This window comes from Motacilla alba, chromosome 1 (assembly GCF_015832195.1).
Source record: "Motacilla alba alba isolate MOTALB_02 chromosome 1, Motacilla_alba_V1.0_pri, whole genome shotgun sequence".
In the NCBI taxonomy this organism is placed as follows: Eukaryota; Metazoa; Chordata; class Aves; order Passeriformes; family Motacillidae; genus Motacilla; species Motacilla alba.
Genome location: NC_052016.1, coordinates 61,185,869 through 61,211,953, shown reverse-complemented (window position 1 = coordinate 61,211,953; position 26,085 = coordinate 61,185,869). Strand labels below are relative to the sequence as shown.

The following is a 26,085-nucleotide window of genomic DNA, read 5'->3' as shown; positions in this document are numbered from 1 at the left end:
GGCACCTTAATCACTTTTACCACAAGGTATGTGATGCAAAGAGGGCTTTTTTGAATGCAGTTCTAAACAATTAACAATGACACTGGGGAAGGAGGACTCAGGAAGTGGTTTGGTCATAGAGAAGATGTAAAGGGTGCACGAAGTTCAAGAAACAATAACCTAAGCAAAATGGATGTCATGCTATTCACCAAATTCAGCCATCACTTGTCAGCCAGGCCAATAGGTCTTGAGGAATCAGAAATGAACCAAAAAACACAGCCCCACATATACTGGAACCCAAACATGAAGTCAATTTCAATCCTTAAAATAAACACAGCAGAGAGAAACACAAACCCCACAAACTTAGCAAAGTAGGCACTTATTCTGTATCCAGCTATTCCAACATACAAACCTTGCAGAATCACACAGGTCACCTAATTTTCAAAGCCTAACCATAGCCTTGCTTGGATCCAAAAGATAAAAACTTCCAGCATTAATTAGCAGTCTTTTTTATTTTTTCCCAGAGCCTTGGAAAAACTTCCGGTCAAATAATAACAAGAATTATCAGTCTGATTAACTTGCTGTTTCCATCCTCCTCCCTTAAAATGTTCTGCATATGTTTAATACAGCCTATCACAGCATGGTTTTGATTCATTTTCTTTTCAGCGGCTGTGGACATATCAAACCTCTTTCTCCTTCAACCTCTTCCTCCTCTTTGCATAATTTTTGTGTCTTTGAAGGATTTTTTTCTGCCTCCCTTCTGTCTTTCTTGTCTATCCACTAAAACCACCTCAAATAGTTATTTTTTCCCTTGCATTTTATGTTTTAAACTACTGATCATGAACAATATGCATTTCACAACAGGTCTCAGAGGAAAGAAAAAACTCGCTGGATTATTGGCTCTTTAGCAGAAGAGGATTAGCATGAAGAGGATTGCCATGAAGAGGATTAACAACCTCACAGTCAGGAGATTGTAGGGTATGTTGGCTCTCAACACTTTGCTGTGACTACTTTGAAGAAGGTTCAATTTATCTTCTTAACCTTAATGGGCAGCAATCAATTAAAGAAAAAAAAAAAAAAGAAAAAAGAAGGAACAACTTTCCACCGTCTTTCTTTGGACATGCAGGATTTCCTGGGGAATTGTATTTCAAATAGCAATAGCTGGGTAAGCTACAAAAGTACAGAATGAACTATTTACCTGATGTGCCATTTCCAGGGGTTTTCCACCTTTGATGAGAATTCCATTCTGCGCAGCCACTCCTGTGCCCACCATTACAGCTGTGGGGGTAGCCAGGCCTAAAGAGCAAGGGCATGCAATGCTCAGCACAGTGATTGAGGTTTGAAATGCAAACCTCAGTATTATTTCAGCTTTTGAAATGTTTTTGCTCTGATTCTGCAAGAAGAGGGAAGGGGGAAAGAAATAAAGAAAGATATGTAAGATTGCTGACAGCAGATAACATCAGTGTACAGTCAATCACAGCCATTTCAGAAAACACATTTATCTGGAAAACTTCAGTGCAGGAAATCAATCTATTATTGTTACTGTAATGCTAAAGAAAGGTCAATGTTAGGAATTGTTTATGTCAGTATTTTCTGGATTGTTTGCTGCTCAAGCATACAAATGTTTGTCTCTGCTCTGAGTCTCCCAGATGTCAACATAACTTGTTGGAATTTCCTTTAAAGCTTAGCAAAGGAGAACATTATTTCCAGATACACAGACCCCCTCCCGTTGCTGAGCATAGCAAATACACATCCTAAAGATAACAGAAGCTCAGCGTCTTTCTCAAGCCAAAATCACTATCTGCCACCAGAAACAGGAATACCCACAAAAATTTCAGACATAACAGGAATGGTTCAGCTCCTTGCAATGCAGCTATAGTTCATGTTTAGTCCAGAAATGCTGTCAATAATTTCCATTTTTAAGAACCCCATGCAGAAGTAGGGGGTAAATGCAAAAATATATGCATACCTGCAGAGAGATTTTAAATAGCGTAATTATCTGCTCTGTGTAGAAAATACCATGTTTTACAGAAGTATTTACAGAATTGGAAGGGACTCACAAGGATCATCAAGTCCAACTCTTAAAGTAAAAAGCCCATACAAGGATTGAACCCACAACCTTGGTGTTGTTATCTAACCAACTGAGCTCCTCTCAGGGTGATTATAACATCAAACCCTATACAGAAAAAGCATGTCAATTACATTGGAAGACATCCTAACCAAAAAGAAATCCAGTTATAATAATAAAAGTACTTACAGGAAAATATTTTTTAATAATATCAAAATTTACAAAACCAATTGTGATCCATACTATCAATGTCACAGTCGAAATGATGATGATAAATGGAACAAAGTATCCACTAAATTTATCTGCCAGTTGCTGGATGGGTGCCTATAAAAAATAAACCCAGTTATTTCCATGTTTGTGGTCAAAACACATAAATATGCAGAGTTCAGGAAAAGACAAAATAGTTCTGGAAAAACACAGTTTGCTGAAGCGTATAAGTATCAAAACATAGAATCTTTTTATTATTCAATCAAAATCTGTGAGCAAGGTTTTATTCTCCATTTTTTTTTACCTTTGACATTTGAGCTTCTTCCACCAATTTCACAATCTGTGCCAGAGTGGTATCACTACCAACATGAGTTGCATTAACAAGAAGTGAGCCATGTGCATTTATAGAACCAGCAATCACTGTGCTCCCAGGCTTTTTAATGACTGGCATAGGTTCCCCTGGAAAGAAAAGGTAAGAATAAATGAGCCAATACCCCTAACAGCATAATCCATTAGCACACAGCTCATTCTACATTAGTAAAATCAGTCAGCTAAGCAATAATGACCAGAAATCACATACGGAGTATCTCTGTCTGGTGACGACATGGATAGGTAGTGTTATATTTTTATAAACCTTTTTATAGGATTAATTTCAAAGCAAATTCTGTTTTCTTGGTCATAACTTTTCAGTAAACCCTCCCTCAAAAGGGCAAGGAGCAAATTGGTTGGAAAAGGTGCTTCTAGGAATTTCTCCATTAAAAATTGCCTAGAAATGGGAGTTTGAGAAATCTGTCTTTATCTCTATGACCTTGAGTTTTCAAAGACCAGAAAGTTTTTCTGTGGAAAAGCTCCTGTTCTCCTGCTACGTCTGCAAGAATACTAGCTCTAGAACATCTTTATTTTCTCTGTTTTTAGTGGTAGTGATAACAACTGGTTCCCTGAAGCTAAAGGTGTCCCTGTTTCCAGGATTTCCAAGTAAAAACAGAACTAGAACAAAAAATCCAATGCCAATGCAAATTTTTAAATCTTTTACTTTATTTATAAGAATTGTACAATGCATTGAATCCTTACTACATTTACAAAATGAAATGAAAATTTCAGAAGATGTAAAAAAGTCCTTTGACCCTTAATAAACATCAAATTTTGGGGCTTTCTTTCCCCCTCCTAGCTCATTGAGAGAGCCCTGTCATACGAACTCCAGCATCTCATCAATATTTCCACATCATCCTTTAGAACTTATTTCTGAGAAAGTATCATCTCTACAAATACATTCCAGAGGAAACTCCAGCCAGATCACTGGAATAATGACAATACTGTTATGACTCTACCTATCCCATCAGTAGGTTAGGAAGTGGCCAGACTGAGAGGAAAACCTTCTGTTTTTTAGAGTGTGCACAGATTCAGGATTTGAATTCAAGCATACAAAGCCACAGCATCCATTAAGGTGGGCAGCTATTCAGACAGCAGTGTTTGGATTGGGTCTGCTCTCTTTTCTTAAATAAAGAGTTCCAGAAGATGTCACTTCTTTGTGTAAGATAAGGGAAGTTACCAGTAATGAGAGACTCATCTGCCATAGAACTGCCGTCAATGACCTTTCCATCCACTGGGAACTTTCCACCAGGAACAACTTTTATAATATCACCCCTTTGAACCAGTTCAACAGGTACTTGCTCCTCCCTGCAAAAGACACAAGTAGAACAGGCAGGTTACTTATGCCATCAGCTTTCAGGTTAACTGGATCAAGCCTAGTCTGTGGCAGGCTGAAGGGATTTTGATTCATAAACACATACTTGACAATAGAGTGGCCAGGTCCAAGAGTCACCACAGTGGCTTCTGTGGCTTGAAGAGACATAAGCTTAGCAAGAGCTTCTGAGGTCTTACCCTAAAAAACAAAGATTAATGTTTAAGATACACTGAGATATATAAATCCTGCTATGTACTTAACACAATGAACTCTAAACAATCGTTCATATTATAGACTACACCAGAAACAGCTGACTCAAAATTCCTCCAAATAATTTATTTTGCTCTTATCAAAAATACACAATATTTGCGTGAAGATGAGTTACCTTGGCAATGTGTTCCAGCCATCTGCCGAGCGCAATGAACACAAACAACATCGGAGGAGTGTCGAAGAAAGTGACAGGGCTTTTCTCTGCCTTTTCAATGATTGCCACTATCAGGATCACGCAGGAATACACATAAGCAATCGTCGTGGCCAGTACGATGAGCACATCCATATTGGCTGTCTTGTGCCTCAGTGACTTGTAAGCTTGTACGTAAAAATACCATCCACCAAGGAACTGTTGGGGTGAGCAGAGACAGACTCACATTGAGATCAGTAACCACAGAGTACATAATACTGCCCAGAGCAGAATTAAAACCATGTAGGACATAAGGGAAGGCATTGCTGACCCCAGCAAATATGACACTGATATAACTTCAGGTCTACTAGGAGATTGATTCCATTGACATTCTCTTATTTGCACTTCCTTCTTCTCAAAACCAACAAATATCATCCTTTTCCTCAGCAATGCAAAGTACACAAGGCATAGAAAATGAAAAGATTTACCTACAGCTACCTGAATAGTTTGTAGATGATTCAGTATCTTTTTATTTTAATATTACCTTCTCCACTTGGTAACTATCTGATGCAACTTTGGCAGGAGTAAGAGCTATGAGTAAAAACAGAAAGGATAACTTGCAGAAAAGTGCCACTTAGTCCTGCTTAGGTGGTACAGACAAGAGGGCAGGCCTAATCCACTCAATCTTTCAATTTCCATCTTTATCACATCCGATCACATAAATGGGAGAAGAATAGAAAGCAAACCCCTAGGAAGCAGTATAGACATACCTGAACAAAAGTGCACAGGATAAAGAAGAGAAGATTCAAAATAGATAATCCAGGAATGAGGTTCTGGTCCAGCACCTTAGACCCATGGCCTTCACCATTCGGTATTTGCATATAAATCATTATGACTACGACTGGGATACCAAACACTAGGCTGTACAAGAAAGATTTCCTCCACCTGAAAAAGAAAAACTGTAAATCCATGGGTTTTTTACACCCCACTCAGGCCCAGCTGTGCTGGTAGTGCAGGGCTGGGGTTGTTAGCACTGTACTAACACACAGCTTTGGGATACTTGCAAAGATGAAGTATTTTGGAACAACTTCAATGTCTGCAACATGTTTAACTGTATAGACTTCTGGCAGTTAAAAACTAAAACTAATGAAAGCAATACAAGTACTTGAACCAAATAGTAAATTTGGATTGAAATTTGATGAATAGTAAAATTAAATATATATGCTTTACACAAGAATAATCTAATTAACTGGGAAGAGTGCTGGCGAGAGTAGAGTTACAAGATGTGATCTAGACATGTTCTTTAGTGAGAGAGAAAACAAATACTTACTGCTGTATTTCCTTTTTATGACTCAGGTTATTTGCATTTGGAGCTCTTTTAGCCACAGAAGCATGAAAGCCGATTTCCTTTTTATTGAAACGGAAGGAAAGATAAGTTAGTTTTGATGAAGCTGACCATATTACTTACAACACATTTAAATTACACTACTTTTAGAAGAAATGTCAGAAAGGGACATTGTTCCATGTTTAATAAATTCCAACCCCTTATTTACTTTTAGATTCTGCCAAAATGAGAGGATATTTCAGTCAGTAGTCAAAATTTGGTCTGCAAAGGACTTCTGGTACCTATACATGAACACAGCGTATAGATGCAGTAAGTGTCCAAGTTCTTAGGCATGGGGAGCTTCCACTGAGAGGTGGAATTCTACTGCACTCCTCCTTAAGGAAAATCTATGCCCTTTCACCCCCACTGGAATAATCAGGAGATATGGGACATACCACAAAGGAAGTTAAAATGCACAAGCCACTGGGAGCTTGACAACCTTATGAGCAAGTCCCTAACAGTGCAGTTTAATAAAAACACCTGAAGTTGAAAATTAAAGTGCCTAAAGTTAGTTTAAACCCGTAGGGCAACAAACTCCAGGGCAAAGCAGCCCAGAAACAAAACCAAGCAAAACTCCAGCTTTGAGTCACTTGGGTGAGTTACTGCAGTAGAACCATGCCTCCTGCCCAACACCCTAAAAACCCAAAGCACACTTGCAAGATCAATAGACTTAAACTTCCCACCTGCATAATGAAACGCTTCTGTGGCAAAGTACGTTTTAGAGAACTACTCTGCCAGCCTGAACAGTCTACTAGTTAACATGTTCATAACTGCTGCTGCATCATTTCTGTGGTCTAGCAGCTCTTTTCTGAGTAAATACTCTAGAGCACAGAAGGCAAACAGTCTCTGCTGTCCTCCTGACTACTCACTGCATGCACCTCATACAGTATGATCTCCTCCCTTCTGGTGGGACAAAAAAGAAAAAGGTTTTGTCCACATCTGGGCCATCATAACAGTAGATTTTATGATCTGCATGATTACTGGCAAACCAGGATTTTTTCATTTAATATCAGGCTGTATCACAAGCTGTTTCCATTCAAAAAGATGTAGGGATAGATGCAAGTGTGTACAGACATATGTAATGCTTGTGGCATGAGCTGTGACAAAACTTCTTTTACAGCCTTTGTCACTGTCAAGAGAAAGAAGTACTTTTTTTCTGAATTAGCAACACTTCACTGACATGACTGTGATTCTACACACGGAATTCCAATAAATTAATATATGACACTTTTGCCAGATAAAGATAAAAAAAAGGTTCATTTTGTAGTTTTTAGTGTGTGTTTTTAAAGTAACAGCTGGGGAGCCTATGCATTCCTGTGGAGCACAGCAGCCTCACCACAAGAGCATAAAAACATGGCAATAACTATGGCATCTACAAAATCAGTGAAACCTCTCAAATATCAGCTGCTTTATTTCCTTCTAAGTTTCACCAGGTAATTGTCCATACATAAAAAATTTCCAAAGCCTACCTTGATTACTTTTATAATATCTCGAGGTCCAATAATTTCAGGATCGAACTGGATGTGAGCTTTGCTAGTTGCAAGTGCAACTGAGGCAGAGAATATGCCATTTGTTCTCATGAGTTTGGATTCAATATTGTGAACACAAGAAGCACAAGTCATCCCTGTAATCTAAAGAAAAGACACTTTTGGGTAGTTAGCAATCCCCCACATTCACCAAGTATTTGTGGCTGTACTTGAGACAAGGCCTCAGCATAAAGGTTTTATAGAGCTGTCTTAAATGATACAAAGCTGAGAACATAACTATCCACTTTTCTCATAAAATTGTGCAGACAGCAGGTATAGTCACAGCCATGTATTTGCATGGTAGCACACAGACCTGCTATTAACTGTAAAAGTATAACTGATATGATTCTATCAACACCTATATTAACATTGCCGAAGCCAAACTCTGCATGTGTAACTTCATCTCTCTCAAATTTTCCTGTGGCTTCAATAAGGCATGTTACCACTTTGTGATCTATTAACACAGCAGCAGACTGCTCTCTGTCTTGTAGTAAGTATCTGTCAGAGAATAAAAATTAATATTTGAGGAATCCATCCTTCAATAAGCAATTTCCTAATTTTACTGATTTTACCCAAAGTTCCTAGGCCTCTATGCAAAGCCCTTAACATTAGCAATATGTATTTGTTGACAAAGTCACAGTTACTCAGAGTTTGTACTAACGTGCCCTAATGGAAAACTTCTGTTTCATTTCTGCTCGCTAAGAAAAGTCTAATCTGTACATAGAACTGTCACTTTTTATTTCAGTGCTTTTGGATAGGTCCTTCTAAGACAAATTGAATTTGTCTTTTCAGCAATTAAAAAAAAATAGTGTCACCAGCCAGAACTGAGCTGCTGAAGCCACAATTGCTCAAGCAAAGGTATTTGCAAGAAAATCAGTCTTCCAGACTCGACTTTTCCAAAACAAACATGTAATTTCAAATACACATGACTTACAAGAAGCTCCACTTGCCCTTCTGTTTCTGCATTATTTTCCATGATGGTAGCTTCAAAACCCAAATTCTGGATCAGCTGTGCTATTTCAAGAGGCTGTATGAGTTCTGGCTTGTATTTTATCTCTGCTTTACCTGCCATCAGTGCTACCAACACTGAAACAATTCCTGCAGGGGCAATAACAAAAATATTAGATAATGTAGCTCCTTTGAGGGAAAGAAAAATAAAATATTACAAGTGATTGTCAGTGAGGACTGTAGCAACTTAGAGATATTATAAGCCCGATGATTTCTCTCTGCCTCCTTCTAGTGTTGTTCCCTAGTCACAACAGCAAGGTTTTTACAGAGAATCAGCCACACTGAGTCTCCCTTTAGCAATGAGAGGAATTGCAAAATTTACACAGGGAAGGAGGTGAGTTTTGCTGTGATCTAATGAGACAAAAAGGATGTTTGGAAGCAACCTTTACATCCACTGCTGCAAGATCTGCCCTGGACTCTTGCAGTTTGGAACAAGCCCCACAGCACAATGCTACACCTTTTTATTTTCCTGTTCTCCACCCCTCCTTATTTTCTAATAAATAAAAATCCCACAGAAATCTACATTTAGAATTGAAAATCAAAACATAAAGATCACAAAAAAAAAAAAATTGGTTTAAAGAGCTAATGCTTTTTTTTGATTTCTAAATCAAGGCAGTGAGAGAGTTTGATTACTCTCTCCCACCACTGGGAGACCGGGGAGAGAGTAATCAATAAGCAAAACCTCCCAAAGGCATGCTGACACAAATGAAATAAGACATTGCTAAGGCTCATCTGTTAATTTTCTCCATGGCCAGAGGAAAGGCAGCCCCAGCCTGCAGGCTTCTAGACCAGTAAACACCGCTGTGCCTAAGCTTACCCTGGCAGTGGAGCCATACATTTGTTTGCACCTGCTTGTGCAAATATGCCCGAGCATGGCTGAGCTCTCAACAGCTCTGGGGGAGATGGATTGCTTTGTAAACCAACAAGGCCCTGAAAACTAAATGGCAACCATTTCTCTGTTCTTGTCTTCAGAGTTATTTGAATTTTTTATCACTTTACAACCTGTTACAAGTATGTTCATCATGTTTGCCCACCAGTGCAATAGGACAGTTAAACAGTGACATAGTAACGTTAGCACTGAGACAGAGCATTAAGTCTATTTAACTTTCAGATGTTGTATGACAGCCTCTTCTATTAATCTCATAGAACATCTTTTCCATCCCATCATTCCTTATCATTAGACTCATTATAGGAATCTTAAATTTATTACCATCTTCTTTCTGCAAATTTCTTTCAATGGTAGACACACACGATGCACAGGTCATGCCTGTGACCTGTAAAACACACTTTTCTTCTGTGGCTCCACTGAGCTGGTTTGAACCATCAGGGTGAGGACTGTCTGGAAGAGCATCCGAGGGATTGCCTTGGCGAGGAGGCTCTGGAGCTCGAGGCTGCACAGCAGCTTTGCTGGCATCAGGCTGGGACCTGTGTTCTTCAGGGGTGGTATCTTGAATAAATGCACAATACATTGAGCGATATACAGTGTGACTGCATGACGCAAAAGTACAAACAAGTCACATTTATCAACCACACAAACACTCACAGTTGTTTAGAAGGTGACACAATAACCTTGGTCTCTATATGGAAATAATATAGGTTGTTACTATGCTTATAAAAATACATATTCACCAGTGCCACTTGCATGACCATCTAACTCCACAGAACTAGCTTTCCACATTCAGATGGCAAATGATTCCCTCCAATTTCAATGCCTAGAGCTGTCAGCTACCTCCACTTGATAAAGATATATGGTATCTAGAGGGTCCTTATTCAGCACAGAGAATGTAGTCCAGTCATATCCATTCTGTCATTGTTACCATCTGTGCAGGACTCATACCACCTCATCTCAAACAAGGAAAACAAGTTTCTCAACAGGTTTCTCTTTATGGCACAGTATTCACACTGCAAGTACTGCAAAATGAGTATTGGAAGCACCCCAGAGACCTGAACACAAACAGGCCTCTTGTTTTTTATTTTTATTCTTTGCCAGATACTGAGCAGACACACAACAGCTCCAGCTGTGCTCATGAACTACCTCCCTTGGGCAGAGGTTTGTGTAAAGGAACAGGAATTGCTTCAAAACATGTGAAACACAGGGGGGTCCCTCCTTTTCCAGATGGAGTGGGAGAGCTCCTACCAACAAATTATAAGCCAAACATACTATAATTAAACACCACATACAGGGTCCTCCTCATTTGTAGTAGTACCACAGATTCAGAGGGATTGGACCCATGAGAGAAGTGAATAGGATGTGGTTTTTTTTGTGATCAAACTACTTAATTTCAGGTAAACTACATCAGTATTTCAAAGCAAATATGTTTTGTTGAAGCAGGTGAAAATTGCCACATTCGAAATTCGTCAGAGAGGAGTTTGTGCATCAAAACAACTTTTTAAAGATTGAGCACATGTACAAAATGCACGGATGCAACTGACATGCAAAAGCAGTTGTTCCCTCCAAAGAGTACCTGCATTTTGCCACGTTGCTTAAAGCAAGGTTTAGTGAAGTAAGGCAGGCAAAAATACTGAAGAAATAAAGGTCAAAGGCTAAAGACAATAAAAAGAGGTTTTAGCTAGGTAAAAAGTGGATTTTAATAAAAGATACTTCATGAAGTTTGTAAGTTTTAGTATTCTGGAATATAAATGTAAACATTTGGTTTGAGAGATCTACTTACAGCAGCCTGTAGACATAGGTGGAAACCTACTTTGGGGGGTAAGGGCATGAGCTATTTTAAAGGCTTTGTACCTCAGGCCTTTTGGCTTCATAATGTCACTCGGCTCTTACACCCACTGCTGCAGTTATTAAGGGCTGAAACAAGGTGCCTTACAGCTGAAACCTCTCTCCTTTGCTAAGGAGGTCAGATCAGGCCAGGCATTCAGAAGAGACAATGTCAATGTGATGCTTTAAGAGTTTCTCTCCAGAAAGGAATCTCAGTGCAGACCTTGCATGACCCACCTTGGCATGCTACCCACAGAAGAAAAAACACTGTTACCTGTCAGCACAGAGGCATCAAATCCCATGTCTTCTATGGCAGCTCTTAACTCTTCTCCACTAGTGACAGCTGGATCATAGTGTATGGTCCCAGTACTGCCAGCTAGAGAAACTGCTACGTGCTGCACTCCCTGCCTCTGTGATACGGCCTCTTCTATGGACTGTACACAAGAATTGCAGGTCATGCCATCAATCTTAATAACAGCCGTATGTGTCGCGCCTTGTGGTGGCTGTCTGACGACATTGTATGTGAAAGCACCTGAGGGAGATGCTGCTTTATTTGCTTCTGAACCACTAAGGAGGCTTACTTTAAAGTTTCCAGGTGGAAGGGATTCAATAGCATGCTGGAAAGCTGACAGGGTGATTAAATCTGGGTTGTACTGTACGACAGCACATTTATGCTCCAAAGACACTTTAATACTTTTTATGCCAGGAAGATCTGATATATTTCCTTCGATGTTTCTGACACAGGACTTGCAGTGCATGCCCTCTATCTGTAGAGTCACTGTTGCTGTGCTACCCATCTCAGGGACCAGGGGATCCAGCCCATCACTCTCGAGACTTGCCGTTGTCTCCCTGGGGTTTGCATTCTGCAAGCGCTGGAGATCAAGGGCACCCAGGTTCAAAGGGGCTGATTTACTTTTGATGGTGCAGTCGTATCCCAGGTCACTGATGTGTCTCTTGAGGTCATCAGGCTGAATGATGTAAGGATGGTAAGCAATAATTGCTTCTTGGTTATCAAGTGACACCTTGATTTTTGCTACACCATGCAGTTTCCTAATCTTTCCTTCAATGTTGGTGACACAGGACTGGCATGTCATGCCCTCTACCCGAAGCTTAGCTACTGCTTCTTTCAAGCTTGGCAAATTTACAGTCGCTGTCGTCAACTTATCTTCTGCTATGTTGGCGTCAAAGCCCATATCCAGAATTTCCTGGCAAATCTGTTCAGGGCTTATTTCCGACTGCAGATACTTGATAACAGCATTGTTCTGTTCAAGGGAGACTTTAATTCTCAAAATGCCCTTCACCTTGGAAATTCGGCCTTCTATCGACTGCACACATGATTGGCAAGTCATTCCCACAATGGTGACTACCACAGTATGCTCTTGGGAAGGTGGAGAGGGCATGGTTTCAGAGCTTGCCTCGTAGCCCATGTTGTCAAAAGCAAAATTATGTTTCATTGTAGGCTTCAGCTCACTACCAGGAGGAGAATTGATGTTGGACAAAGCCTAAGGAGAAAGTGGAAAAGTAAAAATAAATGCATGTATTTATTTACAGCCCTGTAAAAGCAACAACAGTCTACATATGCTCTCAAGCACATACTAGAAGTGCTCTCAAGTTAGTCTATATGGCCAAAACCCTTTCCAACATTATTTTTCACTTTGAACATATTACCAGTGAGTTATGCCCATGATGATGAATCAGGCTTCTGACAGTCTCTTGAGCAGCAATTTAGAAAATACTGACTAGGGATATAAAAGCAGAATTGACTCAATATTCCTATCCCAAGCAAGTAATTTAAAACTTGAGTTCTCTGCAGCCACAGGACACTTCCATCACACAGCCTGAGCTGCTCTTCATAGCACACTGTCACTGGCACAGTGGGTCACAGCAGAGAGTGTGCTGACTTCCTCTCCAAAAAGAGGTCATAAACTGGCCCTGTTTGGCCAACCTGCTACTTCCAAAGAGGAGTTCAAACCAAAACAAAGAAAACCAAAAAGCCCAAGAAAACAGAATCATGACTTTTCCAGAAGCCTGAAACAAGTTGGTGCAGGGAGGGTCAGCTGCACGATATTTGAAAAGCTATTTGCACACACACAAAGGCCTGGGCTCTCTGCATTTAATAAATAATCCTTTTAACCTGAAATCTGTGTCTAACAAAGACCTTGAAAGTCACAGAACTGTAAGCAGATATTTTCACTATGTTTTAATTTTATTTACCCACTTGTGAGGCACCTAAGACTATAAATTGTGCTACAGTAACTTACTGATTTCATGCAACACTGATTTTCAGGATGGCCAGTACTGAAATAGTTCACTTCTGGCTGGCCGATCTCTCAGTCAGATCACAGCCTCTACAATACTGGAACTCTACAACTGAATGCACTCAATTCAACTGAAAATGATTTTTTTTTTTTAATAAGTGCCAATGCTTCTTACAGAACAAGTACTGAGAGCTCCAGTTGCTGGAGCCATATGATGAGAAAGAATGAAAAGGACAGGGACAAGTCCTAGATTGTCAGATTTCATGGAAAGAATGTGAAAATTCATGTCCATGATTTAAGGCAACTTTAAATACTAGAGATCTAGATGAAAGCTACTAGGATAATCTATTCTCTTGCCTGCAAAGCCTTGGGCTCTCTGACATCCAATAAAACACCTGATGCTGGGCATCACTGCAGGGAAAGCCTGGAGAAGGGCCCACTGGATCACTCTCAGTATTGCAGATCCTGTTCCTATGACCCACAAGAAAACTTCTTTCTCAATACCACAGCATGGATGAGAAGAATTACTGCTTAGTAACACTGGACTGCATCCAGTTCATTTGATGCAGTATTCAAAATTCATTAACTTGATTTTGTTTCACGCTTAGACAGCTTGGAAATAATGAGGTCTGGGGCCACAAAACCAGCAAAAACTTAAGACAAAAAATTTGCTTTCAGCCTTTTCTACACTGTATTTGTTAGAACAGGAGGAGGTATGAGCAAGTTCAACTCTTCAGGATTATGGTGCAGCCCCTCAACTATCCTGACAGCAAACTCTCTCTCCTGCTCCCCTGCCTTCTGCTTGGCCTCATGGCTGCACTTCAGGGATGCTGGGCAAGAAGAGTCAGAGGAATATTTTAGTCCTGGCATCCCCTTTTGCCTCCTCCTCCCATCGGCCTGGCAGCACCCAGGACACTGCTTGCACTTCCCCTCCCATAAGTTAGTGAAATCCCCAGCATATAAGGAAATGTGCCACAAACAGCTCCTTTCAAAACAAAGAATTAACAGTTAATCAGACTTCCCTGCGAAGGTGGTGCCCTGTTTAAGCACCACACAAGGACAAGCAGGACACTCCCATTCTTATGTCCTCCTATTGCGACTTCCCACAATTTGAAATAATTACCTGGCCTTGTGTCTGGGAAAAAACCCCATCTGAAAACAGTCTCCCATCCACCACATTTCAAATGTGGACTAAGCTCCAACTTACATTTATTGTAAATTCTGCCTGAAGAAGCGTTAGGTGAATATTGTCTGTCACCCTCTTCCCTGTCCCCAGTCCCCCAAGGACACTGCTCTCAGTGGCCTGCTCTTACCAAAATTCCCAGTAGAACCTGTCTGGCAGTCACAGAAGCTCACTCTGTGCATGTACTTTGGCTTGCAGGACAAAGGTATTTTGCCTTCTGCATCCTTTGGTGAAACAGCACAAATGGAGGAGATGAGCATCCTCTACTCTCTGCTTCACTGCCTGTCTGGCCACCGCTTGCAGATGGGAACCATCAGAGGCCTTATGTCCTCTACTGTGCTCCCTCTCCCTGCCATGCTCACTGTCTCAGTTTTCCAAGGTACCCCGTGACATAAAAGCAATTCAAATTGATTGTGTAAAAAGATTAGAGGGTACTTCTTGTTATCCAGTCTTTTGAAAAACATAAAAGCAAGGACTGATTTCACTATTTCAAAGCATTGTAAGCCACAGAAACTTCAAAACTTGGACACTGCTTTTTGTTTGGCATAAAAAGCTATCCCAACATTTAGAAGAATATTTTGGCAAAAATATTTTGTTTGCTACTTGTCAAAATGCTTATGCTCTGTAGGAGAAAAATCCTTGCACACAAATTTTTAAATGACAAGGAAAAAATAGAGAGGGGATGTAGATATAAGAAAACTAAAAAACTTCTTTCCTTTATAAAAAAAAAAGCCACACAAGTGCCAAAACATTGAAGAATTCCCCCCCCCCCCCCAAAAAAAAAACAAGAAATGTGCACAGGTACAAATAAATTATTTACAAAGCCTTTAGTATTGTTTTTAACAGCTTCAAAAAATCCACAAAAACAGAACAGACAGAAATACATCTATATGTGTATTTGCAAGAAGGGTGTTTCTACACCAGACAAGAGGAAAACAGCAGAGTCATGTAAGGACACAAAGATGAGACATACAGAAATGTGTCCATAGTTTTCCTCAGGCACATGATGGGTCACAGAAAAGGGTTCCTGATACTGGCTGACACCCACACATAAAGTGGCATCTATGGGGCTGTATGGTAATTCAGAGACACTATCTGCAAGAGGATCAGAGAAGCAATCACCACCAAAAATGCCCAAAAAGGTGGTTGGGAGTCTCAGGCATCGCCTCTTCTGCTTTCTTCTGCCCAGACAGAAATATGAACAAATAATGGAAATGTATCTGAGTCTACATCCAGAAGGGAATGTGTGGAAGAACTGGCCATGGTTACTCTTTTGTCTCCACACCAAAGGAGAATGGCTCACTTTTAAGGGCAGGTATGCACCAAGTCTGTTTGCTCTACCAGCCTCATGCATATTTTTATGGCATCTATGTGAAGAATATGCAAATAATTACACATGAAATTATGCCAATTCTTTCCCTCCTTTGTTCTGCATGTAAAAGTTGGAACTGAAAGCGCACAGCAGAGTGAGTCTCTACTCTGAAAGCTAAGAAACCTGATACAAAGAAGTTATGAAACTCATATAAACAATACAAAATAATCTAAGAAATCTGAGAAATCATTGACACAGAATCAGTAGTAGATGGAGGGTGCTTTAAAGAAAGCACCAGAACTGGTTGGAAAACACTTGCATCTACAGGAGAAGCTCTGAACCAGACCCAGCATGAGAAGAAAATGTGCAGGAGCGTGGCACCTGAAGCCCAGGTCCCTGTATGAGGATTTCAACGTAAGAAACAAGGCATGAAGAAGAGCCCTTGATGTCCCAGACAGGAACTGTAACACTTATGCCTTTCCTGGGGCAAAGCAGAGCTTGGGAACAGCTGGAAGAGGCAGAGGGTCATGCTCCTCTTTTGGACTGCCTCCAGTCAGCAGGAAGAAGATCACCCAAGGAATATGCCCTGGGGCTGGACTAACCTTTTGTGAAAGCATGGAGGTGGAGCAGGGCAGGGAGATGCTGCTGGATTGGAAGCACCAGGTCTCAAGCCCTGGTTTGGCATAGAGCTCTTGGCATCACAGCACCCAGAGTTTGTGGCAGGTTCATTTGGGAAAGGTAGTCCTAGCCCATGGTCTGTATGGCTGGTGGGGCAAACCCACCCCATTGAGGGCTGCCCTTAGAGGCATCATGCTGACCCATGGTGCCTCAAAACAGGCTCCTTCTTTTGGATATTCCCATTCAAATATGCAAAGGCTGAGAGTTCAAGCAGTGAAGGGATACATAATAAATCTGAGGAAAAACAACTGAACTCAGAAAAAACCCCAAAGACACAGAAACCATGGCACTGGGTAAGACCCCCCGCATGTGCACACATGGTGACCCATGTCTTGAGAATGGATGCAACACCATAGCTGTGAACGCAACAAGGTTTGTGTCTTCCTTGGCTTCACAGCCCAGTCACCAGCCACCCCTGGCTGAGTCCCCATGCTGCCTCCCTTGCTGTGTTTCACCCCACAGTCACCTCATGGGGTGACCAGGAAAGCCATCCCTTTACTCATTTCCCCTTCCCAAGAGGTGCAGCCACCTCCAAAATGCCAGTATAACACTCCTGGCCTCTGTAGCACAAGGCTGAGGTTGTGACTGGCACACTCCCCAGCTCCCTGAGCATCACCCACACCAAGATCCAGCACAGCACTGCTCCTCTCTGCTCATCCAGCAAGGCTCTCCCCCTTCTCTGGCACTGCTCTCCTGCCCTCCTTTGCCTGGACTGCAGGGATGGGAACTTTCACATCCTAAAACTCAAGCACCAGGATCCTCAAAGTGATGCCAGGCAATCAGCCAGGGAGGAGATGGGGCCCGGCCCACTCAGCACCTACCCCTCTGCCCTTCCCTGCCTGCTTATCCACAAATGCTGGAGGTCACTGTACCGCTCATCCACTATGTCCTGAAGTTTTGGGCTGCTCTTTTCCCTGTACCTCTGTGGGCTGAAATCAATTATTGCCCTCTTACCTTTGAGCATACCACTGCCAAAGAATTATCTTATCTGTGCTTTACCTTCCCTACTTCCTTCTTTCACAACTGCCTGATTCATGGCTTTGGATTCAGACAGCAGCGGCACACAACTGAAAAGCCACACACTAATAATTAAACGCTTCAGAAGTTTCCCAGTTTATTACAGGCAGACAGTGAACAACAAAATGAGGGCAGAGAAGCCACAAAAACATCAAAGGTCACGAGTCTTCAATTTTTTGCCAGCAACAGCAGCACTCTGGCACACAGAGTAGCCAGAAATTCAATCCTCATCCTCCTTAACATTTTTCAGTGCATCTTGCTAGAGCATATTGTTTAAATGTATTAGATCATAACCACTGTTCTTTGTCCCCTCCTCTCCCAGACAAAGATTAACAAATGTCAGTAGCTATTATATTCAGTGACTACTTGCAACACAATTTGTTATTTTTCAAACAGTTCCTGAGTCTTAAACAAGGGGAAAAACACCTTCTAAACCTGAATATCAAGATTCAATGAGATTATTACTACAAAGCAGTCTTTATAAGGCTTTTGTTTCCAAAATACTGAGTTGATTTACCAGTGCTTCTGCCAAGAGACTGCTATTTCCCACCTGGGATCAGGCTTCTCTAACAGTACAGATGATGGGGAAAGATTTAGGCAGCTGAAGCCAGTTTTACTGAAATGACACCTACACGGTAGTCAACAAATCTCAGAGACCTTAACAGGCACTTTCACATTAAAGGGAGCTGTGTAAACCAAGTTTGGTTTATGGGAAAGGGGAAAAGCTTGCTGTAAACAAAATGTTTCTAATTTAGAATTAAAACAAGACAAACCTCTTTGTGATGCTCTTCACAGCACCAGTACAAGCTGCATATATATCCCAGTGAACTGAATACAGAGAAGAGATCTTTTGGTAGAACAAAGTCATTTATGTTGCGACTGTTTTCGAGCAAACATTTATAATACAAGAAGTAACTCAAGGCAGAAAAAGCCTTCAGGTATATTTGGTCTCTTCTGGCTGTTATTTCTTTCCAGTCTGACCCTATTTGAACCATTCTAAGCATACTCAGTTTCAAAGAACATGAACACACAGAATCACAGAACATTCTGAGTTGGAAGGGACCCACAAGGATCATCAAGTCAAATTCTTCAGCAAATGGCTCAAGCAGGAAGCAAACCTACCAACTTGGCATTATTAGTATCATGCTCCAACCAACTGAGCTTTGTTCTGAGAGTTTATTTTTCTTAAATATTCACAATATTCACAGATCCAAACTACATTATTCCAGTGTACATACATTTTAAACAGCAAAACTCTTTTAAAAGAATAAACCTCATCATGTTTCTTTCAGCATTGATCTAAGTCTCTTCACCACAGCAGTTAATCTCCAAAAATACCAGTTATATACAATGCTGAATTTTAAAAAAAAAGTTGCACAGATGTATTTATCAAGAGCTTCACTAGCACCCACTTACTACATATAAATAAACTACTTACCTACAATAAGGACTTTTTAATGTTTGTGCAATTTCTGTTACTCCAAACTAGTGTGAGCTTCTTCAAACTACTGGAGCAATGGAGCTCAAAAGGAGAAATACTATTATGCTTCCTTCCTAAGAATCACCACTCTGTATTATTAGAGGTGGAGCTGAAACAATGCTCATTAGCTTCTACAGCATAAGTCATCATTAACAACTTGTTTCAAAGATTATTTTCAGAGGATCCCCAGAGAACTTTGCATTTGTACTGCTTGTTATGGAGCTGGCATCCATGCTGAGGATTGAGACAATTTAGATAAAGAAGGTTTAACCTCCTTTAATATACAACCCATGTCCAACATGCTTTGTTTTAAATTCACCAGTTCAGAAACACCACTTCCCTCCCAACATGCACACATACACACACACACACACACACACACGCACTGACCTGCCTTTCACCTGTATTGACTTCTGTCATTCCCATGGAGTAACTCTGCAAAAGTTTCTCTTCTTTCTGCAAGTTACTGCTTGCTTTTACCGGAGATGCCGTCTTGGACTTTTCACCAATAATCAGTAGTTCAGGCACATCACAAGTTGTCTGCTGCTTACGAATAGACACCAAGGATATGTTTCTGTCGTTTAAAGTAGCTAAGTAGGACAGTTCCCTTTTCATTTTATTGTCCAGTTTTCTCTCCATTATTTTTCTGGACTTTAAATATCGCGACGCCAAAAAAAAGTTTCACGAGAGCAGTTATTTGTTGTCCTCCAAGCCACGCGTCTTTCAGCTACATTTACAACAGCTTGAAGAGTTCTGCCCATCTAAGCCATGTGCTTATTAGGCATTCATCAGGAAATCCCCGATGCAACCTGTGATCCTTATGTAGGCTGCTTGCTGCACTCAGCTACCTGCTGTCCCTGCCAGTTTAAATGTTTCCCACCAATTGGCATCCCTCGTGCTTTCCAAGCTGCGTCCGGCACTGCTGATCTCTGCACACGGCGTAGCAGCAGGCTCAGCCAAGGCTGCCTTTCACAAGCTGCTCAAACATGACCTGTGTGCAGCAGCCAGCGTGTAACCAGCCCACACAGACAGGCACTAGCTCCTTGTGGCCATGTGCACAATCACAGCTCCTGCACAGGGAAAACGCTGTTCCATCTCCTCCTTGCCAGGGGTTTCTTGGATAAAATGAATTCCCTTCTAACACTGAAAACATGCCCACGATTACCTAACTAGGTAAGGCTCCTAGACCAAGAGTCTTTCATTAATTCAGGGCACAATAACATTCATTCTTTGTACCAAGAGGGAAAACAAAAGAGTGAGTACAATATTTACACTTTCTAAAATGTGCCTCTTTACCACCAGCAAGCTTTAGTAAAAGCCAAAGAACCAAACAAAATCAAATGAGCAGTTAATGCCAGAAAGGCAAGAAATAAAATATATTCTCCTTAAATTCTCTGGGCAACAGCAGGAACATCTAATTTAGACAGCCAGGCACACGAGAGGTACCACCACTAGAAGGGCCTTGAGCCAAGCCTGAATATATTTCTCTGGGATTGCCCAGAGCAAATTCACAGCACAATGCTAATGCAGGAAGCGGGGTCTCCTGTTCCCAAGTCCACAATAGTGCAGTCCACTTCTGAAGGCACTGCTGAACAGGGCCGTGCATTTATGCATTTATAAGATTTATGAAATATAACAGATTTTATTATTTATTTATTAGCAATTTCCACCCTCTCTGCCTGTGCAATGACATCACTGCACATGCAAGACTTAAAATAATTGTTTTAAATTTAATCAGAATCTCTTGGCCTTGCTGGAAAAAGTAAAAAATTTACTCCTCTGCACAGGTTAGCACACAGGGTCAAAACCTTAGAAGATCTCTGTCGTGTCATGAAAACCTGAGGGATAAATGACAGATGCTCCACCTGACAAAAGAATTAGTATAATATTTATAATTTCTATAATGTGCCTCTTTACCATCAGCTAGCTTTACCAAAAAAGCAATGACAGGACAAACTCAGATTCTTCTTACTTCCGAAGGCAGAGGTACACCCCTCACACCCCTGTCACACAGGGGTGTGAGCTAAATTAGGTACTTAAAGTGGTTAAAAGGGACACAGGTCCAGAAAGCCACCACACAGGACATTAGCATCCTAGCTTGTCTCCCTGCTATAACTTCCCCACAACTATGGATCCTCAGTTCTTGGGAAAAGAAGGTCTTCTGCCAGGGAAGTGAAACTTCAAATACTGCTGCAGCACTATTCTGCTTCACTGTCTTAATATAAAAATAATCTGTGATAGTATTAAACTTTTTTAAGGGCCTATTTTGAAAACATTTTGAGAAATGGCCCTTCTAAAGAGAATTACTACAAAGTCTCTGTGTTCTGCATTTCTCAAACCAATTACAGCCATGTCTGATTTCAGTTAGAACGCTTTACTGAAAAATAAAATTGTGCTAAAGGTGAAATAATTTCAGAAATTACTGATTTCAACTGGTTTTCAAACAAGCCATTGAAAATTATACAATTTGACTTACGTGAAAAGTTTCAGTGAAACATGTTTAAATACCAAAGCTAAGTCTACATACTAAATACATTCCAGTTTCTGACCATCAATAAAGCATATATTTGATCCACTCATCTCTGACAGTATCTTTGCTATTAAAAATATCCCAAACCCTACTGAGCATGTTTCTGCAGGTAACTAATATTCAAAAATATGAAAAAAGACTGTAATGAAAAAGAGTGTAAAAACAACTTGGGAATTTTTTTTCTTCATTTCAGGTTCACCAGCAAAGCTCAGCTTAGATTGACAGAATAACAACATGATGAATAAATATCTTCTATCCAATTCCCCTCAATCACCATTTCCTCCCCCCCAACTTCTGAGAAACCCTAAGATAAAAAGCTGTTTGTTTCTAATAACAATGGAGAGAAATTTTTGCTTAGTGCCCCACAGTCCTTTGCCTTCAGCAGAGTCCTGAATGCTGATTTGGAGATAGAGAACACATGAAGTTGTGCTTTAAGCACAATCAGTTTACAAGATATTTATCCGCATTAAAAAGAAGGATTTGGCTGGGGGAAAGAAAAAAAAAAAAGCTTGCTATAGTTCTTCAGACAAAAGGGACATATGATAAATTTTAACCACTTTAAGTACCTAATTTAGTTGTGGGCTGGAGCAGAGCAGGGGCAAAATAAACCTGTGCAACTGACAGAGTCTTGAGCAGCTCTTGGAGGAGAGGCACCAGTCACAAAGCAGAAACCACAGAGAATCTTTTAACGCTTAGTAATTCCTATTTACATTAATGCACAGCACTGAAAGCTCAGAGGTTCTGCCCCAGCTCAATCACTGCTCAACTCTCTTATGGTTCAGGAGACACTTCAGGAAGGACTCCAATATTGGCATCTCAAGGCTGGATACGTCTGCCAGGGAAGTGAGGCAGATGCTTGGAATTAACCTCTGCAATTGGCTGCTGCTGCTGTACTCCAACAGACTGCTACTGGTTTCCAAATTATTTTCTCCATTCTATCTCAATTAATTGCCCCTTTAGAGTCTAAGCTAATTGTGTCGGCTGCAGAGTGAGGGTGAGCATTTTACTTTAGGCTGAAATAGGGAAGGCAATATTGCCCTTCTCATCTGATAGCAGTACCACTCTGATTTAAGGCTGGACTCGGTAGAGCTTAGGATTTTCACCAGGAGGAATCATTCTGGCTTGGTAGTATGAAATTCAGATGGCAAAGAGAAAACATGCCTGCTGCCTTCACAGCTTTCTGCTAGTGTTTGGCAACGGTGTTTGCATTTTCAAGTCAGAAAACACAGGACATTCCAAGAAAATTAAATCACTTTGATTTAAAGGCTCAAAGCTGATCAAACATGGGTTTTCCCCTTTATTTTACCTGCATTATCAGACTACATGATAAACATACAAGAACAATGTGTTCTCATAAAAATTTTGTTTCCCAGGTGCATTCAGCCTTGGCTTTATAGAATATCCTGGCCTGCGTCTAATCCCTCTGCTTCTGTAACCAAAGAAAGCATCTTAAATAATCTTAACAATGCCTTGAAAGATGAGATGCTTGGGTTGAAGGAAAAAAACGGGGACTGGGAGGTTAGGCGGTCATATTTCTATAAACTGTGTGGGGAAAAATAATGAAAAACAAAGTTCAGTGAGAAGGAGCACATGCATTGGCTATAGTTCACAAGGCACAAAGTGCTGCACACCTTAGGAGCAGAAACACTGCAGGAGCTTGTGTATCACTCTAAGAGAGGCCTGAAAAAAGGGTGGAGCAGCACAGAGGTGTTGTGATCATGCCCTGTTTAAGACAGTGCAGCTAACAGGAACTAAGCCACAGGATTGACCCAAATGGTGAGCAAAAGCTGACTTTTGCTTCACTAACTCAAAATGCATATTACTTTTCATACCTCTGTACATGCTAATGAACTAAAACCTATACGTGCTTTAAACATGGAATGACATCAAGTTTAATTTTCCCCTTTTTCCCCTCCCTCAAAGAAAACAATATAGATACAGCTTAATTGGGCAAGAGGCTAAAGGAGACTCCACCTTTGTGAATGCCTAAGAAGTAGGATTCGAACATTCAGCTATACTGAGTCTTTCTTTGGGAAATTTAAAAAGCAATTTTGTATTTGTGATCATAATTTATCCCTAAAGAGCCATCTGGCAATTTAATGTCTGTCATCAGCTGTATTATTCATATTTTGTGTATTCACACATGCTTCTCAGATGGTGTATTTATCACCAGCAGTCCAGTAACAATCTGCATTTCTGTTGCTCAGTAAATGACACTATGTTGTGCTTGGCCATGAGAGTTATTGCGTACCACCAGACTTCAGATCTGGCTGCAAAAGCTCATTGGGCACAACCAGACTTAGGGTGAATTGCACCGTTCGTACATCTGTAACCACGACGCTTCTCACTGAGCACACCTGGACTTGCAGAGCCACATTGGCTCTGCATTTCTGATGCTTAGAGCTGAATTGGCTATCACTCAGCAGTCCCAAGTCCCTGTGATACCTGAGATCCAGCTGGACTGAAAGGGGGTTATTTTGTGCTAAATCTCCTTCCTCTTAATGCAACAGAAAAGTTAGCCTTACTTTTAAGGCAACAATCCACCAGACAGACAAGAGGAACCAGTCCAGTTATGTGCACTTCGTGTCAGTGCAAAGAGGGATGGGTATTAATACATCACCCTAGAAATCCAGTCTGCCTTTGAATGTTATTTTCCTGCTCTCTTCTTCAAACATCATTTTAAACCACCAAAATACAATCATGCAATCATCACAAAATTCAATCATACAATCATCACCAAAATACAATGAAGCATACAAAAAATTATACGAGGCTAAACCACAAATTTCGTATTTGACAGTATTTTGAGTTATTCCTAATTTGTCTTCAAAATGCAGTCAGCTAAAATGTTTGAATTTCTCCCCCGTTTCCCAATCTTAGCAGAGTTAGGTTGTATTTGGTTTTAACATACACAATTCAACTGCTGGAAATGGAGCATTTATTAAAACAAAAAAAAAAACAAAAAAAAAAAAGGGAGAAGGGGGAAGCAAAGTAAAAACTCATAGTAATAACACAAACAACAGTGCTGGCAACTCACAGGTATCAACAAATTGCTTAAACATTGCTTGAGAGTGAACCTGGGAAACACCCAGCCCTCGTGTGAAACAGCTATTTCTCCTCTGTCAGGGCCCTCTTTATACAAAAAGGGAAGTAGTTAGTAAAGGTATCCACTTTCTCTTCAAACAAATCCCTGTGCTCGCTCCACAATCATTTCTCAGTCGTACTGAGCAACTCAAGCCTCCTATTTCCACCATGAAACAATCAGTCACATCTGAAAGTTCAGTGGAGGCTCGGTCATATTCATGGTACAGAACTATGTCCTTTATTCTCCTAAGTGACATACTTCTTACTGAACACAAAAAAAGGGCCATACCCATTTCTCTTGAAAAAGCAACAAAACCATCTCTTTAATTACATTTGCACCTAGATTTGAGCCACAACATCAGAAAGAACTCTTTGGCCACAGTCATAAGAAAACATGCAGCAACCAGATGCATAAATGGTTCAGATATTTCTTTCAACAGATGAAGAAGCATGATCATTATTTCTCACATCATAAGGAAAAAAATGAAACTACAGAAATCTGAAATACAAGGAAACAAATTCCTACCTGCTATGACTAAACTTGCTTGAGAGTTGATGACCTAATTTCAAATCAAATCTGCTCAGACTTTGGCTTCAGTATTTCAGGAAGCAGACTCAATCTTCTCCAAATATTTAAAAAAGGTTTGTTTGCTCGAAACCAGCAAAACTCAACGAAGTCCCTTGTTTGTAACAGGGCCCCAAAACGTGTACTGATCTTTTTCATTCCACAGCTTTTCATATAATCGCAAATTGTGTGGACTTGGTACTTTGTCTGCTTTTAGAAGTGTTGGTTTCATTATGATAATTTCTGTTATCTGTTTATACTGCAGAAATTTGTTTTCAAGATCTGGAAACCATAAGGCTGATCTTATTATCACACAAAAAGGCACACCTTTTGGGTCAAGGTTTAAGTGCAAAGAACAATTTCTAATCTGCATGAATTAATTGGAGTAAAGATTTCCACTACTGCTTATGTACCAAGCAGTTTAAGGAGGCTGGCAGAACTTGTCAGGCAGTGCCATAACAAATGCAGGATTTTTACTTCTGTGCTTCCAAATTAATTTTTTGATCTTGTCCATGATTTCCTCTTGCTCAAAGCTGGTGTTGTCTCGTGAAGTTTGTGCAAAAGCTTTTTAGAATTTCATGCTGAGAAAATGGACCTGCATTTTACCCATTTTAACTGCAATATTTAAAATACAACTTGAGAATGAGTAATATTATAAAAGTAACTATTTTAAAAGCCTAATTTGAGAAAACAGAAAGCGCTATTACTTGCAATCTAATATTTGCTGTCCACATTTAGAAATAAAAAATAATTAGTGCTACTTCTGCTTAAAATTTGTAAATATCTCAGTATTTGTTGTAGCATTTAAAAATATCTCCTACACTTACTTTGATTATATAAAGTGATAAATCTCTGAACTGTGATTTAAATAAATAAGAGGATTGTTTTTTAAATTATTTTTTCCCAAAGTAAGCAGCCATTCACCCTGCAGCAGGCAAACTAATATAATGCAGCACCTGGGACTATGTAAACAGCATAAAGCATATCATATTTGTAAACTATTATA

The 26,085-nt window shown here is 40.3% G+C and overlaps 1 protein-coding gene across 5 annotated transcripts in view; it reads right to left on the bottom strand.

Moving 5' to 3' along the window:
* Positions 1-26,085, bottom strand: part of ATP7B (ATPase copper transporting beta) — a 43,746-nt gene that overhangs the window by 13,906 nt on the left and 3,755 nt on the right. Inside the window, exons 1-14 of one of the 5 annotated variants that reach the window (XM_038147811.1) lie at positions 25,041-25,363; positions 24,846-24,944; positions 11,247-12,474; positions 9,467-9,703; positions 8,183-8,346; positions 7,192-7,353; positions 5,669-5,745; positions 5,109-5,283; positions 4,324-4,557; positions 4,045-4,136; positions 3,804-3,931; positions 2,559-2,713; positions 2,237-2,371; positions 1,178-1,372 (exon numbers count right to left, since the gene is read on the bottom strand). In XM_038147811.1, the coding sequence (XP_038003739.1) occupies positions 1,178-1,372; positions 2,237-2,371; positions 2,559-2,713; positions 3,804-3,931; positions 4,045-4,136; positions 4,324-4,557; positions 5,109-5,283; positions 5,669-5,745; positions 7,192-7,353; positions 8,183-8,346; positions 9,467-9,703; positions 11,247-12,426 (2,934 nt within the window). In that variant the 5' untranslated portion in view covers positions 12,427-12,474; positions 24,846-24,944; positions 25,041-25,363. Of the gene's footprint in view, positions 1-1,177; positions 1,373-2,236; positions 2,372-2,558; positions 2,714-3,803; positions 3,932-4,044; positions 4,137-4,323; positions 4,558-5,108; positions 5,284-5,668; positions 5,746-7,191; positions 7,354-8,182; positions 8,347-9,466; positions 9,704-11,246; positions 12,475-18,858; positions 19,180-19,290; positions 21,373-24,845; positions 24,945-25,040; positions 25,364-26,085 lie in introns of those variants that run through there. The other 4 variants (XM_038147803.1, XM_038147785.1, XM_038147816.1 and 1 more) reach the window with 4 other exon arrangements.